Source organism: Triturus cristatus, chromosome 8 (assembly GCF_964204655.1).
Source record: "Triturus cristatus chromosome 8, aTriCri1.1, whole genome shotgun sequence".
NCBI lineage: Eukaryota > Metazoa > Chordata > Amphibia > Caudata > Salamandridae > Triturus > Triturus cristatus.
The window spans coordinates 1,269,517,573-1,269,532,509 of NC_140591.1; the positions used below are offsets into that span (position 1 = coordinate 1,269,517,573).

General features: G+C 45.8%; 1 protein-coding gene across 2 annotated transcripts in view; it reads right to left on the reverse strand.

The window, feature by feature from the left end:
- Positions 1–5,052: 5,052 nt before the first annotated feature.
- BLZF1 (basic leucine zipper nuclear factor 1) overlaps positions 5,053–14,937 on the reverse strand; it is a 79,276-nt gene continuing 69,391 nt past the window's right edge. For both annotated transcript variants that reach the window (XM_085622988.1, XM_085622989.1), the window contains exon 8: positions 5,053–7,246. In XM_085622988.1, the coding sequence (XP_085479114.1) occupies positions 7,061–7,246 (186 nt within the window). In that variant the 3' untranslated portion in view covers positions 5,053–7,060. The remainder of the gene's footprint in view (positions 7,247–14,937) is intronic.

A 14,937-nucleotide genomic window follows, 5' to 3' on the forward strand; every position in this document is an offset into this window, starting at 1 on the left:
CCAAACCCACTGTAAGCGGGACTGGCACTGGGTCGTCCCGATTTGTCCTGGGTAGTGGCATCTCTTTTCGGGTGTCCAGCTGGGTGCGAGCTGCAAGCCTGGATCACCTCTGGTCAGACGTGTAGGGTAGGAGCACATAAGGAGAGCTCCCTTGCTGCCTGACTGCAGGAGGTTAACACCCCCCTAGCAAGTATTTGAGCCCCCAGACTATGGATGCCACAGGGGGTAGGTGTGGATAGCCCTGGAAGTCCAGCGAGAAAAGACCCTCTGGAGTTAGATGTCATCTTGATCCCACAAACCGAATATCTCATGCATGTGGAAGTCAATAGGACTGCAAGGGTGGGTCTGGGATTGTCCCACAGGGTCCCTTGCTTGCCACTAGTCACATGCTGAAACGTCTGGGAGGACCAACCCCTGATAAGACACCCTTTTCTGGGCTCACCTTTGTCACCACAGACCATGCACACAGAAGTAAGTCCTGACAGAGGAGATACTTGCGCAGTTACTGGGTGAGTGGTTTTGGGAGCGGGAAGATAATCCATGCCCAAACACGAAACAATGTCTGCCAGGGTAAAGCAAAAAGAGCACAAGGGGGAAAACATGAGCCAATGAGAAAAGCATCACATCCCTGAGAGACCTCAAACTGCCCCATCGCGGCAGCGGAATGTAAAATTATACTCCCGTGCTTCCAGAGTGTGGTAAAGGGCCCTTGAGATACCCATATTTCACTGGTCCTAGGCTGAATGAGGGGCCCCACAGAGTGCCGCCCAGGGCTACGCATTACATGGGCCCCTGTCTGCCATGCATTGCTCAGCCAGTCTTGTTTTGCTTTCTGTGCATTTTGGCAGTGGTGTTTATACAGTCCTGAATTTAAAATTGGAAAAGCCAAACTACAAGCACCAGAATGCAACAAAACTGGCAATAGGAGGGCACAACAGCCAAACACCAGCCTGCGAGCTCTGCCAGTGTTGGGTGCCAGCAGCTCGCCCACTCCCGGTTCATGCATCGCATCAATGGCAAGTCTCTGAATTGCAGGACTACAAATACCAGCATGTTATGTTATGTTAGGGACACTTCTAGAGCGCACGACTCACCCTGGGGCATCTCGGCGCTATACCTAGTAGTCTGCTGAGGGGGGGTGTAAGAGAGGAAAGACACAGCAGCAAAAAAGAACCCTGAGTGATCAGAACAAAAAAAGTCTTCAGTTGTTTCCTAAAGATTGTGAGAGAGGGGCAAGTACGTATGGAAATGGGAAGCAAGTTCCCGCAGCGTGGCGCAAGATATGAGAAGGCCCTCCCCCCGGAACGGGTAAGGCGGATTTGGGGGGTCTTCAGGAGCTCCAGAGCATTAGACCTTAGGTTGAGAGTAGTGGTAATTTTTGTTAGTTTGTTTGCCAGATATTTGGGACATTTACCGTTTAAGGCCTTATACGTAAGGCAACAGGTCTTAAAGTGTGCTCGTTTCGAAATCGGGAGCCGCAGCGGAAACCGTCCACTGGAGAACTTGACGAGTGAAACCCGTAGATTTTCGGATCCACAAATCTTGAAGTGCTCTCCTCTTACACACTGTACCACTTTGTGTGGCTGCCCGCCGCTAGAAAACGCAGTCTTGCCCGCTTCTGCCTAATACACGACATCTCTCCACTGCACAGCAGTCCAGTAATAATAATGCCATCCTGTGCCCTGCAGAAATCCACGGCTGAGTTCTCAACTGCTGCAAACCCGGAGCCCTGCACGGCGCTCCCAGTCCAGGGCACCGACACGCTGAGGGCCAGAGAGGGAACTGTTTGTTTTACATCCACCGCAGAGCAGCAGGCGCTGCTGCCCTACTTCCAGAAACTTACCTGCTGCACGCAGACAGCGGTTTCCCAATGGAGCAGAGACACTTTGTTACTGCTCTGTCAAAAATAAAAAATACATGCAAACAAACGTTCGGCTGCTTGCCAATGGAAAGAGGAAAGTCTTTTTTTTACATCAGGAACTGGGATTTGAAAAAAGGATCCCATGGATATAAACTAATGAGAAAAAGTTGGCCCCGGTATTTACACCCCGCTGTAGTTGCTTTACTACTTCATGCTTGGAGGTGGACGCCTATTAGAAAAGTAGATGCCATTCACCAGCCAGATAAAACGCAGTTCAAGTAGTTGCAGGCTTTCTTGTCTTTATGGGACCATGTGTTTTGAAACACATGGCCCCATAAAGATAAGAAAGCTTTCACGACGCACGGAAGGCAGACGAGTCCGTCCAAATGGGACAGCTCAAAAAGCTGAGCAAAAACGTCACAAACGCCTCTTTTCCAATGGCTGGCCACCGTTTAGCATGAACGGTGACACCAGCCAATGGAAAAGATGAGCGGGGCTTAATGCCCTTTACAGAAATACCCTAAATCATTAAATCTCGCCAGCGAGACTGCGCATGTGCGCAGCCTACGCCAGGCGAGACCTAAAAAAGTGTGTGGGGGGGGGGGGGGGGGGTGGAAGAGAACGAGTCAGCAAATAGCTGCTGGGCACCTCTGCTTAGGCTCTGGTTTTTTTTCCATTTGTTTTTACTTACGAATCCATTTTGGATTGTAAATAAAAAATATATAATAGCAGCACCTGCGTCATTTTGTAAGTGTGCATTTGTAATGTAGCATGCACAGGCATACAAAGTGATGTGAGCGCTGTGGCCACACCATTGCATCTTTTTTTCTGCCTTTTTTTAGATTGTACTTTTGGCCATTCTGCACAGCATCTTGCTCATTACCAAAAGGCTTTGGTAAAGCCTACAGCCACCAAAACAAGCATTGGCATAGCCAATAGGTCTCGCCTTTGGGACCTTATAAGTATTTAATTATGCAGCACAATATCCATGGTGCAACATCAACTGTTGCATGGCTAAACACTTATAATGTCCCAAAGGCAAGACCTATTGACTATGCTTGTTTTTCGTGGATGCGCCTGCCTTTCCACTCTTTTTTTTCCCCCTCCTGCCTCCGACCCACAAAGAAAATGTAATGATTATCGTTATACTTCTCACCTACTGTAGGCATGTGACGACGCTGGAGTTATGTTGTTTATCCTTCTATCTTTTTTAATTGAGCTTCCGTTAGTGGGCTGATTATGGCAGGTTCCCCCCCTCGAGGTAATCCTGCTCCTGTGTATCACATTCCTATAGGTCAAAAATGCATAGAAAACTCAAACAAATTAAAAAAAAAACTCTAGCTGCGAACGTGCCCAATACTCATTCTGTGCTCGGACTGGGCGCAGTATTGACACCACAGTGAGCGACGTAAAGTTCTGGGCTATGACCAAGCTCCGAAGAGATAAAACTGCACATCTGTATACTTCTACCTCAAACTCAGCACATCACAGGATTTGACTGTGTGTACTGCAAAGAGCTCAATGGAAAGTAAAGTTGCTGAAGGTCACACCCATGCTCCTCACAGTGGTCAGAAGACCGCTCTGTGCCACGCTATCGGAGCACTCCAAAACCTGCAGGGAAGAAATAAGTGAGCATCTCCAACCTCGCAGAGCGATACAGCAACAAACAGTAAATGTACAAACAATCCTTCGAAGAATAAGCCTCAGAGAACGCTGCCTTGGAGGGTGAGCTGGAAACTATTTTCTGGAAAGATTCCTGCAGCCACGTGGCATAGCTGGATGACGCTGGCAGCCGCTCGGGCCCAGTGACATTACTTGATGTATGTAAAGTTAGTTTGAAACGTTGCCTCTCCAGCGCCACACAACACTGGCCACTAGAATTCCCCAGAGCACTATCTTATTCCGTCAGTAGCGTCCCAAGTCAAAGTCCGAGAACCACGGCCTGCACAATTGGGGGGGGGGGGGGGGGGGGAAAGAGACACTGCGTGGGAGACAAGCGCAAGCACGATAATTAAAAACAGATGGCCCCTGCGCGCTGCTGCTGGCTCCCGAGCGCAAAACGCTCTGGGAGTAAACATTTCACAAGAAGCTGGGACCTCCACATGCCTTTGGCCAATTGCATACTAAAGCCAAAGGCGAATATTGTGTGAGCACCACACGCACAAGCTTCTACACAAGCTGAAGTGATCCAAAGAGGTTGATTTCCTATGCAGTGCATGCACGCTGCTATAGGCTCGACCTAAAAAGGGACGTATTGAATTAGCCAATATTTATGTTTAATGTGGCCTCATGCAGAAGCTCAAAGCATGCTCAGATACCAACCACGTGTGTGATCTATGGAAGATGCATGTGCCATAAAGGGATATCTACAAGACATTTCCAGATTATTGCCTTTAATTCGGGTACCTAACACTCAACTAAATCAACAAGCATTTGCAAAGCAATAGGTGTCGCATTTATGAGAGTTTGAGCTATTGGCAATGTAAATGACAATGCCTTTTATTTATGTGTTGTTTTTAAAACAGATCAATAAGCGTGTCCTCCTGGCAACAGCAGGCAGGACAAAGCTATTTGTGAAAATAGTTCCCAGAGGCTGTAATTAAAGCCTACCGAGCAACAACACACTGAAAAGGGGGTACCGCCATTGGAGGTTACAAAATGAGAAAAGGCAGTACTAAGGAGGGACTACTAAGCCTTTTGACTAATGAACAGCCACAGTTTAGAGTGGACAATGACACAAGCCAATGAAAAATGTGGGCAGAGAGTGGGCGGAGCTTCAAGTCCCTACTACACTACAGCAAGTCTCACTGAGCAACGCATGCGCTGCCCAGGCTCAACCTAAAAAGCAGAAGGGTAAGAATAAAAAGAAGTGCTGCAGCGTTTTGGCAGCCAAACACATACCTCGACCTCGATCCTGCATCCCAAAGCTTTCACAGGGAGGTTAATTATTCCAACTGCTTTGGCTAACAGGAGCCAGCAGCTTCCTGCGCATGCGCATTTCACTCAGCATAGAATAACAAATCACAATGAATTAGGACAAATCAAATCTCGGAGGCGAAAACCGCACATCAAACACCGCTGTTCGTTTAAGAATGCATTCCAGCATCCTACAATAGGCACAAACTAAAACAGACCATAAAGCACAGTTGTCTCCGCACTTCACACAAGATTGCAAGAAAGTGCACACGCTATAAAACAAAGAAGCGATTTATTGCTGTTTAAAAAGATCCTGTAACTAGGAAAACAAGATCTGTTTTACAACACATTATACCTGCAGTTAAATAATGCTTTCTTCATGTAACTTAGCGGAGAGGTAATTTTATACAAGAATTTAGCAATTAGTCGCACTGGTTTGTGCTACATCCGCACACTGCCAATTGAATACTATTTACTACTTAACAGACATGGTGACGTAGGTAAATGACGTCACTTAAGACGTGTCAAATCTTTTCTTGCAGGCCCTTATTTAGAGCAAGGTGTGGAATGCAGACGTATGCAATATCGGAATTACAGCACACTTTTACCGCATCTGCAGGTCACAGCACGTGCAGAATTACAGCCGCAGCCTGCACGCCCAAACCACCCCGAACCTTCAAAATCACCACAAACGTCTAGAGAAAGAACTGCTACCGAATAGCAGGTGGTAACTATTTTCCACTCCCACACGTGTCATCTGGAAGGATACAGAAGAACAGAAAAACAAGGTTCCTTTGGGTTCCTGTAGAACAAAAAGCTCACTTCTCAATCTCATTCAATCAACCACCATAAATGTTCTAACAAAACTGTATATATATCTACCTCGCCGGTTTTAGAGAAAACCATTGATTTAAATATATTATATCCTATTGATCACTTTGGATCAAATGGTTCACATGAAATCATCACATATCAAAAACATTAAATAATTGTGGACAAAATAATTCATCGAAGCCACAATTTACAACACACTGGCTGTATTATACATGTTTAATGGATACATAACTAACCGGTGATGTATTAAGTAGTTGCGTCTATTCACAAAGACAAATTATTTTGTCTACACTTACTTTCCCTGTATATATTGTATGTACAGAGCTTTTTAATATGTGATAATTTTATGTGGAACTGTTTTTATTGTCACGAGTGACACTGACCTTGTGTGCAACTTAAATTAAAAAACTTGATTTAAAATGTCAGAGCAAACACAAGTAAGATTTTTTATGTGCAATGCAAACGAATGTCAATTTCACTAGCAGCCAATTCGTTGTAAATATACAACTGCAGAAAACAAATCATATACTAACAGTCACTTACAAGGGATCGTATCCTCAATTGAATCAAATCCGCCCGTGTGCTTCAAACCAAACTTCTAATTCAGCCTCCTGCATGGGGCAGCCCTGTGAGGGTTACTTGGTGACACCATAAGTGGCCTGAGGCAAACTTCAGATTGTGATTAAAATACCATGAGTAAAACAAACGTCTGAGGTCAACCTGTAACATGGCGACCAAGAGGCCTCTGAAGGCTGTTTTACAGGCTTGTGTTAAAGGTCTAGTGGCCAAGACTAGCATGTGAATGATCGGCCGCTAAATACACTTTCCGAAGTTTTGACAACATTTAAAAAAGGAATTGCTGTAAAATATAGGCAACTAATTGTAAAATACAGGCAGATATGTTGTAAAATATAGGCAGATATGTGGTAAAATATAGACAGATATGTTGTAAAGACAGGCAGATATGCTTTTAAATATAAGCATACTCTACCCTTTGATTTGAATTATGAAATGATATAAACATACATTCATGGAGACAAATGCTGAAAAATCTATAATAATCATGCAGTGGATCACACGCATTAACTGATATTTCCATAAATCATGGACACTGGGAAGTTGCCCATGACTGTTGAGGGCAATATAATGTACACACGTTCATTTACTGACCAATTAGCATCGCTAAGAATGTTTCAAGCATGTGCCTGCATGCCCTAACTTGTAACTATAATTCAGATTATAAGTGTGAAGTTTACTCTGCAATATAGGTCTAAAGTGTTTTTATTTGTAGTAAATAGCGTTTATTTTTGGAAGCACAGCAAATTCGAAAATACTGGTTTGTATTAGCTAAAATGATCTCACAGTTGGTCAACGTGGAGCATACACCTGTCCATAAGATCAGTGGCCTTTTAATACTGGACTACTGTCAAGGTCAGAGGGTCAAGACCCCTAGAGAGCTATTAGTTCCCCGCTGCAGTGATTGCAGCAGTTGAAGGTGATGTTTTCATATCTGGTGTAAGGGTGGAAACGGCCAATATTCTTTTTAGCGGGAAAGAAGGGCGAAGGCAAAGATTCAGAAAACGACAGCGCCGTGGATTCTTCTGGACAATTAACTGGATGCAATATTCTGAGCATCTGAAACGAAAAACACATTTTTAGTACACTTGCACACTAATAAAAACTTTTGACTTAATACGAGAAGGGGCGCCCAACAGTACATTACAATTCAGATAAAAAGAATGGCTTTGAGATTCACAATTAAGAAATGACAATTGGAATGTATCCATGTCCGTGCACTCCCTGTATTTACTGAATGGCTTACAGTTATAACAAGCATTTGCAATGCAATAGGTCTCGCATTTGTGAAAGTTAGAGCTATTGGCTTTGTAAATGACAGGATACGTCTTTAGTTGTTAACACTGGACAAGGACACTTAGATTAAGTTAAACGAGCCGCGCAGAAGAAAGGCGTGGCCGCAATTGTTGAAGTTGAAGCACTGTGCTGCTGAAGTTAAAACATAAGATTATGCGCGGCTGAAAAGAAAAAAAAAAGGTGTGCTGTGCTGCTTTTTAAAAAAGTGCAGCGTCCCACGCTGCTTTACAAAAAATATATTATGTTGTGTGCAGTCTTAACATCAGGTTATGTGAGCTGCAAATCGAGAAAGAGTAACATGCTTGGGCTTCCGTCAGATGCAGGCAACTGAAGTAGGCAATGTGAGCACTGCAGCAGGAAGCGGAAACGGAAGCCAAAGGCTCAAATAGCAGGGACGCCAATCACCCCAGCTGCAGTTAGAGGACACGTACCCAGCTGTAAGCACTAAAAAAGGACACTTCGATTAAGTTGGTCGAGCTACGCAGAAGAAAGGTGTGGCCGCTATTGTTTAAGTTGAAGCATGGCATGCTGCACCGCTAAAATTAAAACATAAGATTATGCATGGCTGGAAGAAAAAAAATAAATGGTGTGGCGTGCCACACTGCTTTTAAAAAAACAAGGAGAGCCACGCTGCTTTAAAAAAAGTGTGGCGTGCCACGCTGCTTTAAAAAAAAAAAAATTATGTTGTGTGCAGTTTCAACATCAAGTTCTGCCAGCCGCACATAAGAAAAGAAAGGTTTTTCCGCCAATATTGCAGCTAAAGCCCAAAAGCATAAGAGAAAGCGAGGCATGCATCATGCCTGATAAAAGAAAAAACAGGTGCTGGAGCGTGTCCCGCCTACAACAGCAGGTATGAGAAAGTCATCTCAGAAAATTGTGCTCACAGACTGTTATTAAAACATACCGAGTAACAACAAATGTAATGGGACAGTCCTCAGGGGAGGTTACAAGAGGAGAAAAGGAGGTCCTAAGGAGGGACTACTAAGCCTATTAACAATCAAAAACCATCATTTACAAAGGACAGAAACAGAAGCCAATTGAGAAGATGGGTGGGGAAAGGGGCGGAGCTTAAAGTCCATACCTGCTCTCAGAGACAGCGCAAGCCCTACCCAGGCAGACCTACAACTAGCCAATGGCTACCCGCCGGCCTGTCGTCAGCGGCAGACTTGAAGTTAGTTGTTCAGTGTTAGAAGAGCGTCCAGATGCCGCTACTCATACAGAGCGTTTGTTAACTGACTAAGTGATTTATGCCGTAATGCGAATGACACTGTAGTCTGTCGACCCGCAGGACACGGACCGCCATCGGAGTGGTGGAGCCTAACAGGCAGCCTGCTGCAGTGCAGTCCGGCAGCACTGAGCTCAGCAGTCAGGATTCAGAATGGGAGATGCAGCGAGGAGCAATCGTGGACTTGACTCCTGGAGGTCCGCCCCTGCCGTCAGACCGGCACTGCAACTGTGCTCGCTAACAGCAAGTGTCACTACTGGTCCTTCAATTCTCAAATAACGTGGCTGCCCCGCTTCAGAAGAGGTCTGGAGTCGAAGTGACCAGGTATTGCTCACTTCCACATGATGGCGGCAAAGCACTATAATTCAAAGCTAAAGGCAAGAAGTGTGTACTGTGGCATCGAAGATCCGAAGAAACCCCGGTTTTCCTGTAAACAATTCTCTTAGAATTTATAATATTCTTTTTAAAGCAAAGGGAACATGATCCTGGAGAAAAGTAAACCATATTTATTCCAGCTGTCACTGTAACTCTGCCCAAATCGCTCGAAAGTTTCTCGGCTGTGCTGTGCCTAGTATATTGATATATTTGACTCCAGTATCTCGTGACTGGATTCTAAATATTATGATGAAAAAGGAGGCTTGGTTTCTTAGATTCAGTTTTCGGTATGCTCTTGTTTCAACTGAACTGAACTGAACTGCCAGTGTCAGGCGCATTAAACTTAGTGATTAGAGCTCCCAACATTGAAACTGAAACATTCCGTGATTCCATCTGACAAGTCCAGTCTGGGTGGGCGGTGCCTAAGGGAGACAGGGCTGTCACCAACCCCACTTCCAAAAGCAAACCGACGACAATAGATCTCGCAGAGCGAGCAGTGCATGCCCTGCGACGCTAGGCGAGACCTAAAAAGCATTGGGGCAACAAAAGAATAACATCATAATGTAACGGCTGGCACGAATCAGAGGTGACGGGCGGGAAGGAGGTAAAGAAAATAAACGAAAAAAAAACGTACCAACTCACCCAGTCTCTCCTCGTCGTCCCTCCGCTCCAGTACTGGCCTAGAATTACTGCCCCAGGGCAGCTATCCAGTTTGTCTCCCAAACCATGCCTAACCCTTTTGTTTCTAGCATTTCCAGAGGATATCCAAAGTCTATTTGTCTCACCACACCACCCCCTAGATTTTGTCAGTTTTTGGCTGCTCTCGTGTAGCCATACTGGTGATAAACAAGTTTATGAACTGCTTAGTTCTCTTGGACACACCTAGCAAAGTTTTTTGCCCCAAAGGTAGATTTCCTGCCACTGGGTATCATCCAGGATGAGCTTAATTCTCTTTTCCAGTTGTAGCTGGCATGAGAATTTGTTGTTGGTATGGTGTGTTTTTTAGAAACATCTTTATTCTGGACACTAGGTGGCATGGAGAGGATAACATTTGGTGGAATTGCTGAAAGGGCAAGAGTTCCCCTTTCGCTCCTGTTTTCACCTCCTGCTGCAACATCCAGTGCTCCAGTCCTAGGTAATGAAGTGTTCCGTCTCTACAACCTCACAGACATCTTGATATCCTCAAAGGACCTAACAGTGCCTGTTGTGTTGGAAAAGTCCCTTGCATTGTGATGGACGTGCACTCGTGCCTTCAGTGCCCCAGCTGCATGGATATCTGGATCCCTGGTACTGTTTTTTGATAATGGGAAAACACAGATCATGCATGTGTGACATGAGCTCAACATGTCTCATGGTAATGCAGTCTTGTTAAACCAGGAGGGGTGCACCAAGCACTACGCCCATAGCAGTATAGGGCCACTGCCTGGAGTTAAGTGACACAAGCGTAGTGGTGGCATCATACCTGTTTTGTGTTTAATAGTGATCAGTATTGTGAACAGGTCTTTTTGTCTGTGTCGCTGGAGTGGTACCTAGTGGCCCACTCAAATGTAGTTCTGCAGTTGTGTACTCAACTCACCCTTAGCCTGCATAATAAAAGTGTGTAGCGTCGGACAGTATGTGCTACTTGCATGTGTGTATGTGTGTGCTGGGATGCATTTGTGCTGGGCATGATACATACCAAAGATCTGTGGGTACCCCTTCTTAGCCTACACAGTGAATGTGACTAGTGGCAGAGTGCTGGTGATTCTTGCATGTTGGAATGTATGTGTGCTTGGTACATAACATGGGGTCTATTTTGGAAGCAAAGGGCCTTGAGAGGCTAGTTGAGGCAAGGACTGCAACCTCCGACAGGAGATGTGGGTCACTGACATTCTTGAGGCCTGGGGTGGGAACACACACTGGAGGTAGGTGAGCAGAACATCATCCGCGCACATCTAAAATCACTGATTCCAGGAAGAGTTACTGGTCAGTAGGGCCTGGGCTCATTGCCAGGGGGATGGTGGGGCTGATAAGGTTAGAGCTGTAAGACCATGGAATCATAGAAGAGAGGAAGACTTAGGACTTTAAACCTTTATAAGGCATACTGCAGTGGAGGCTGACACTCATGTGTAATCCCAGATTATTTCCTTGGCCTGTCTTGTGGATTAATCAGAATTGGAGACACTCCCGAGGATGCAGACTGTTCCTTTGATAAAGGACAGGGCACAGAACAGAGCACACTTCCACTGGAATTTCAAAGAACCAGACACAAAATCACACCTTTGTCTAAATTTGGACTATAAAGGTGAGCGCAGGAGTCCCACGCCTCTGCTCATCAGGGAAGAAGAGCACCAAGATTTCTAGCTGCTGAAACCAGGACTAGGGACAAAGTCTGCTTGTCCCTTCTGGATGAGGGGCCATTACCCATGAGTCAAGACCACTTGTCCCGAGCCTGGAGCACCGGCTTTCTGTCTGCCGAGACCAATAGACCCTGTGAGGAGGAGAGTGCGCATGGAGAGACAGAGGCTCAGCTGGGATCCTTTTGAGTGGATCCCGGTGAGGGAAGAGTGAGACAACCAGTCCGGCCGGGACATTTGTGAGGACATTGGCTGCAACCCCCATGCACAAGGCGGGAGCCACCGTGAAGTAAGTGCTGTCATCCTTGTGCAGAGCCAGTAGGTGACCCTTGTATGTCAGGTGGGGGCCACTGTGAAGTAAAGGCAGTCGCCCTTCAGGGGAGGAAATCAGTGACTCCAGAGTGCCAGGAGGGGGCCACTGTGGATGCAGGGATGCTTCCCTGGACTGTTGTGCCCAGGCTGCTGTGAAAACTTACCGATTGTGAGAAGCCACAGAAAAGGATGTCCAACAATATAGGAGGTTGCGGAGGCCCTGAAAATCATCAATGAAAGACCATGAGAGGTTGCAGTCAGCATCTGGAGACTGGAGCATGCAGAGATGCGCCCTAATTCTCCTGCACTTGCCAGCTGTCTTCGAGTCTGTTCAAGGCCGGCAGACCTTTCGGGGATACGCACAAATTTAGAGCACAGCTCTGTTAAAGTTGACTCCTAAGGCCAAACTTAGACTTTGCTGCAGGAGGAGTAGAGTGGGCCACATCTAAAAGTTGCCTCCAGTAGCAAATGGAAATTAACCAGACTCACTCACTAGAAATGGACTGGGGGGATGGGGGGGGGGGGGGGGGGAGGGGGGGGGGAGGAAGAGACTCAAAGATACTATCCAGGACGACGCTAGCACTCTGTCAGTAAGAGACTGTGGATATTATTTAGTGAGCTGCGTCTATGCACTGTGTGCTTATATTAAAATACTACTTTTTTCCACAAAGGCAAGTATTTGACTGGATAATCACCTTATTGAGATTTCTGTTTGTACTTTGAGTCTTGCACCCGTGTATGCCTCCCACCTGCCCCTCCTCCCCCAAAGAGCCTTTGACTGCTCGATCCGTAGTACCATTGACAGCCATGTGCTGAATGGGGTAGTATGTGGCTGAGTTACTGAGGATCCATGGTAGGTAGGGCCCCAGCACAGCCGGAGTGCAATGTCACAACTCCTGCTGTTAGAGCTGTGCTTGCCTCGAGGCCCTCTGAAAGGGATTTAACAGTACCTCTGGTAGAAGAGCTCCATAAGCCTAGAATGAACTTCTCTCCACGATTCAAAGTGCGTCCTATTTCTCCCAGGGGAAAATCCTCATTGGTGAAGTGCTAGATGAAAGAAGAGGGGTGGTAGGTCAGACTTGCTTCATGTATAAGTTGGTCCCAAACTACCAGTGTAGGTCAAGTGTCCAGAGATATATACAGGTTTCTTCCCTGTTGGCTTTTGGGATCTCAGGGAACCTCTCCCGAAGGCTAGCTAAATTCTGGACTACGACGCATCAGATCGTGTCCATCTCACTTTTTAGCCATTCAACCATGTACCTATCCTTGGTAGAAGTAGATACATTGTGGTGGTCCCAGAGCACCTTGTTTGGAGTGTTTAGTACATTGCTACCAGCCCATTCTTTGGTTTCTTTTTGGCACAGATGAAGGAGTTACAGATCTCCTGAAGCTGACAGATTTCGCTCTGGTTAAGAGTTGGGAGAGGGCCTGAAAAATATACAAGAATTTTTCATACCTTATCTAACATATCATGTTAAAAATGAAATCATTTTCATAGCAGGTATCCGCACCAAACAGGAAAGTGAGTGGTTGCACCATAACTAAATACGTGCCTCAACTAGGCCGGGGCGGTGAACTCTGGCATGTTTGTGGACTTTTCTGCACTCCGTGGAGCTTGTAGAGTGCAGAAAATGTCTGCTTCACGTAGTGCAGCAGAGTTTCTCCCCCGTTCCGTTCGCGAGCACAAGCTTCCGCTCCGGTAGAATTTCTATCCGAGAGGCAGGAACACCAGCACGAACGGCAGTTCGCACTACACTCCGCCACCTGCGTAACTCCGCTGAGTTCCCCATTGCAAAACTCCGCGAACTACACCCAGGCCTGGCCTCAACCTCTTATAACAGAACGAAATAGCTCTTAAAGGCACATATATGCAGATGCGAGATCAGCCTAACACTCATGTATTCAATGCCCTCTGTCAACCACTGGAAGGGTGTGCATGGTTGGAGTTGCTCCATAAATTTTTCGCCTCCTGCCCAATCAGCCCTTTGGATAACTTGGAAGCTCACAACTCTCTGAAAGCTCATCAGATACAGCAAGAGCTCCATCAGTGACTGACATTGGATTTCCAGTGGTACTAAAGACCATCTGCAAACGCTGATAGATTAAATATATCCAGTCTAAAGTTAATGCCTTTAGACTGGAGTGATCTTTTTCAGAAGCTTCTTCTGACTCGTGTCTGCTGGCACTGTAAATTCCCAAGCAGCTGGTAACGTGACAGCAGGAACGACAAGGATAAACAGCCATAAATCATTTGTTGTGCTGCCTCTGTGCCCTAAATCAGCAATAAACTAAACTCATCTTGCAGTTTCTTTGGTAAGAGAAATGTATATCTGTCAAGTAGCTTGTCATAACAGCAGGGGCGGCTCCTCCACTAGGGCGGAGGAGCGTCGCCCCACTGCTTTCTCACAGGCAAAAAGCAGTAACGTAAAATGGTAATAACTTTCAGTTATTACCATTTTATGTTTGGTTGCGGGCGGGTGGGCTGCTCTGCGAGCAGTGCCAACGGGCATATTCAGATCACGCTTTACAGCACAAAGTAAATAGCCTAAAATTACAAGAGAAAACATCTATGCAATTCTAGATACAACTTCCCCTAAAGCGTAATCTCCCAGATCAATCAGTTTCAATGGCAAACTATAGGTTTGCCGTTAAATTCATTCTTACAGGTGTAACTCAAGGATCAACCCTTAGCCCCACGCTCTTTAATTTGTAAGTTGCTCCATCAGCCAGACTCATTGCCTCTTCTGGTTTCAGTTTCTATTCATATGCTGATGATACAAAACTCATTTGAAGGCTAGACAGAACACTGAGGAATCAGCTCCTAAATTTACATCATGTCTTAAGAGGTAGCACTCTGGATGAACCACAATTCAGTGGTTTAAAACTGAACTTGTCATTGTTGGCAACCCTGCATTATGGGTCAATGAATGATGGCCAGAAGTTCTTGGAACTCGCGCCTCTCCAACATGCTAGGAACCTGGGGATCCTTTTTGACTCAAAGCTTTCTTTTGAAGAATACATCAAGACTCTCTCTAACACCTGTTTGTGAGAAGTTGGCCTGATATATGATGTCACTAGTTCTAGTGTACACCCTGTATCAGTCCAAACAACCCTTATGGTGAATGGTTGTGAAGTCAACCTTATAGACCAGCTATCATAGTGGTAGCATGGATATGAGCAGTCTTAGGCTAAACTCTGTATGGCAT